Below are 4,165 nucleotides of genomic sequence, written 5' to 3'. Positions count from 1 at the left end.
GGATGCTTGCCACGCAAACACATCGACATTCGCCCGCACGAAAGTGGCAAGAACATTTTCCTATTTGTCGTCGAGGGTGGAGCTGATGGTGAAAGCCCCTCCCGTGCCATCCTCCTTGACGGATACCCTCTTGGTCTCTGGTGGTTCAGCTCTGGATTTCTTGCTCTTGCCAGTAGAGCTCTCGGGCACGTCCTCGACAGTAGCATAGCACTCCAAAGAGGTGCGCTTGCCGGAGTGGGTGCGATAGGTCTTGCCGGTCTTCTTCTTCCCTCCCGGGCCTCAACGGGAGGAGCAGGCGCCTTGGTGGTAGCTGCTGCAACTGCTTCTCAATAGAGTTGGTCAGCGCTGATCAGCGCATCCTTCTTGTTGGAAGGGACATCGATGATGGTCATTGGCCCAGGCATCTTCAGCGTATTGTAGGCATAGTGCGACGCCGCCATGAACTTGGCTAGTGTCGGGCGACGGAGGATCCCGTTGTAGGGCAAGGGGATCTCGGCCACATCGAAGACGATCCTCTCCTTCCCGTAGTTGAACTCACCTCCAAACGTCACGGGCAATGTGATTTTACCCTTCGGCTGGCTCCTCCACGGGATGACCCCTTGAAACACACCCGTTTCCTCAAGGTCTCCATCAGGAATTTGCAGCCTTTTCATCAGGACAGGCGAGATCAAGTTCAGGACGGCCCCGCCGTCAACCAGCATCTTATTCACCTTGATGTTGCGTATCATTGGTGAGACCAACAACGGCAAACACCCAATCGCAGTCGTGCGGTCAGGGTGGTCCTCGACGTCAAAGATGAGGGGCATGCTGGACCACTTCAGTGGCTTCTGAGCGTCAAACGATGGCTCTGCGGCTGTAATCTCACACGTCCACTACTTGAGCTGGCGGTGAGAAGTGTGCAGCGAGGCGCCACCATCGACGCACATGCCCTCCATAGCCTTCTGGAACTCATGCTCACCGGACTCGTCGTCCTTGTCACGATCATCATCTTCCTGCTTCTTGTCGCGGCCTCGGGCGGGCCTCCCTTGCTGGTTATCCTTGCCGCGGCGACCCCCTTGGCCGCCACAGTTCTTGCCGGATCCTTCGGCACCATCTCGACCCTTCTCCTTGTCCCGCCTCTCATATTCGGCTTTTTGCTTTTCAGCAAGCAACTCAACTTGTCGGCAGTTCTAGAGGTCGTGGCCCTTGGTGCGGTGGATCTTGCAGTACTGCTTGTCGGAGCCTCCTGGCTTGTCGGCAGACGTCAAGGCCCGGCAAGTGGCACACCCGGCAATCTCCTTGCCAGGGTCGTCTACTTTGGCCTTCTTGGCGGCGCTGGTGTCGCCGGATCCCTCAACGGCAAGCACGGTCTTGTCCTTGTGTTTCCTGTTGCGACGCCGGCCCTTCTTCGTCAGGGCGGCGGTGTCTTCGTCGGTAGAGTAGGTTTCCGCACCGGCGTCTTCGCCGGGGTACTTCCTTCCCTCTTCAGCCCGGGCGCATCTATCGGCTAGAACGTAAAGTTCGGCCATGCCTTTGACCTTGTTCATCGCCAGCTGTTCACACATCTTGCGGTTATGCACATTCTGATGGAATGCGCTGATCACGGCGACACGATGAACATCCGGGATGTTGTATTGCACTCGGCTGAATCTCTGTATGTACTTGCGTAGGTTTTCACCTTCCTTCTGGGGAATGATATGCAAATCACCCGCCTGGCCATGAGCTTGGTGGCCTCCAGTGAAGGCACCAACCAACTTCGTGGCACAAATCTGACCAAGAAGAAATGGAATCCACCGGCAAGTGCATCAACCAAGACATGGCATTGGGTTTCAGGGCCAACAGGAAGTAATTAGCGAGCACCTTGTCGTCACGAGCTCCTGCGGCTTGCATCGCGATGGTGTAGATGCTGAGGAACTCTGACGGGTGGGTCTTGCCGTCGTACTTCTCGCCGACGTCGGGCTTGAACGTGTGGTGGGGCAGCCACTAGAACTGCCGCAACTCACGGGTAAAGGCTGGGTAACCCACCTCGTAAGGTAGGCCGCCGGAGCCTCCCGGTGCTGGGTGGTCCATAACGGGCCCCGCCCGCCTGTCTGACTGGTGGCGTGTATCACATCGGCGCTCGATGGTGGTTCGAGCGTCTTCATGGGCTCGTTCCTAAAGAACCTGGCGTAAATCGCGGCGGGTCCGTGGGTCGGATTATGCTATGGAAATGTCATCACAAGCGTCATCACGACGGACCGACATCTGCGGTGGCTGGCATGGAGGAGCAGAGTGCACCATGGCCGCGGCACCTCTGGCCCCTCCACCGCCAGCATGCAGCGGCTCGATGGAGCGCTGGCCCGAGGGGCCTGCCGGCCATGGATTGTCCTTGTTGGCGACGCCGACGAGGCTCCGGATAGTGGGTCTCCACTCGTCGAGCTTCTCCATGGCGGGGGGGAGGGGAGTCGAGGAGCAGTTGCGCGTGCGGTAAGGCTTCTGTTGGCGTGGACCGTGGCGTGCTTCAACTTCTAACCATGTTAGAAGGAGCTTTGTCACGGCCCAGCGGCTGTGCGCCGTCCTCGCCAGCACTTCGGCGGGCGTGCTGGCCTTCTTTGTCGTGCAGATGACGCACAGGAATCTTCCCACGACGGCGTCTAGGGTCACCGGCATGGTGACACTGCTCGTCGCGCACAACCTGGGAAGAGCGCGTTGTGGGCGCCGGAGTGGGCGTCTTGGAGGTCGCCGCGCTGCCCGCGGGAGGTACGACGACGTCCCTGGAGGGTCCCGCGCCGCCTGTGGGGGGCCCATCTCCGTCTCTGGATTTCGCGGCGTGTGGCCCGTTGCCTTGTGCACGAACGACGACGCTCTCCAGGTTCTGACTGCCAGAGCGATGTTGGTGCTCGCGGGTCGCACCTCGGGTTCTGTCCGCGACCAGCCCGCTGCTCGCCCGCACCGGTACGGGCCGTCCGGCTCGCGATGATTCGACCGCCGTGGCCTTCTTCTTCTTGGGAGCCATGGCACGAAGAACTGCTAGGCTAACTGCTAGACCAGATTCTCACAACTCCGCCCCCTACCTGACGTGCCAAAGATGTCGGTGCGAAACGACACCTATGGGATCACAAGAATCCCTACTACGGTTGCCAGGGCGCGGGGTCGTGAGAAGAGCAAGATTAGCGGTCAACACGAGAATCGTTTACCCAGGTTCGGGCCGCGAGGATGCGTAAAACCCTAGTCCTGCTTTGGTGGATGTAGTCAGTGTTCTTGGGATTTCGAACTAGCTACGGTGGCTATGTAGTTCAAAAGAGCCGAATCCCCCCAGTACGCCATAGGCCTCCTTTTATAGTCGAAAGGGGCTGCCACAGTGGCACACAGGAGGTGGAAAGGCCTACAGTACTGCGAGCTTATCGCCCGTATTATAGGACAAGACGCATTTAATGCATCGCTTAGGTGTCCCTTAGCTTTATCGGGGACGGGAACGAGGCCCGTCCCGTCCGTCGCCGCTCCTCCTCACTTTGACACACGCCCAGGCTAGCGATGCATGCAATGCCATGTAGACAGGCAGGCAGCTGAGGTGGCACGGTGATAGGGCCTTCATGAAGGTCCGCACGCCGCCACGCAGGTGCCTGCTGATTTGGCCTGGAAGCTGCATGTGGCCACGCAGGTGCCTGCCCAGCTGGTTGGGCTTGCAGCTGCATGCGAACGGCGATGGTAGTCTTGGCTGGTATGGGTCTGGCAGTGGCCCTGCTGAGGCCCTTGGCAAAGGCCTTGCCGGGGGCCTAGCAAGGGTCTTGCCGTGGCGTTGCCATCATCCCCGTCAAGGGTATTGCCAGGGGCCTTGCTGTCATCCCCGGCAAGGGACTTGCCGAGGGCCTTGTGGATTTCCTCGGCTAGGATCCCGCCGAGGGTCGCCGTCTTCTGGTCCTCATCTGATCCTGAGTGTTTCTCTGTCTTCACAAAGATCTGCATGCCACCCTGGAGGTGCCTCCCGATCCCTGGCCCAACATGGTTGATGGTGTTGGAAACCGTGGGCTCAAGGGTGGTGCGCTCCGCTGGTGTTGGGCGTGCTGCCCCGGCAAGGGTCTTGTCGGGGCCGCTAAGGCTGCCCCGGCAAGAGTCTTTCCGGGGGAACCTGTTTCGTCCCTCTGCTCTTTGTGCTCTTGGGCTTGGCGTTGTCTTGTTTGCTTTGGTGCTTTGGCTTCTCTCCGGC

General features: G+C 59.5%; 1 protein-coding gene across 1 annotated transcript; it reads right to left on the bottom strand.

Annotated features, from left to right (window-relative positions):
• Window positions 1–326: 326 nt before the first annotated feature.
• Window positions 327–728, bottom strand: LOC147975259 (uncharacterized). The gene has a single exon (XM_087520334.1). The coding sequence runs from the start codon at window positions 726–728 to the stop codon at window positions 327–329; it is 402 nt and encodes a 133-aa protein (XP_087376460.1).
• Window positions 729–4,165: the final 3,437 nt, after the last annotated feature.

The sequence above is a fragment of the Triticum urartu genome, chromosome 4A (genome assembly GCF_056163025.1).
Source record: "Triticum urartu cultivar PI428250 chromosome 4A, HENAU_Tu73, whole genome shotgun sequence".
NCBI classification, from domain to species: Eukaryota; Viridiplantae; Streptophyta; class Magnoliopsida; order Poales; family Poaceae; genus Triticum; species Triticum urartu.
Note: the sequence above shows the minus strand (reverse complement) of the source record. Positions and strands in the feature narration are given on the sequence as shown.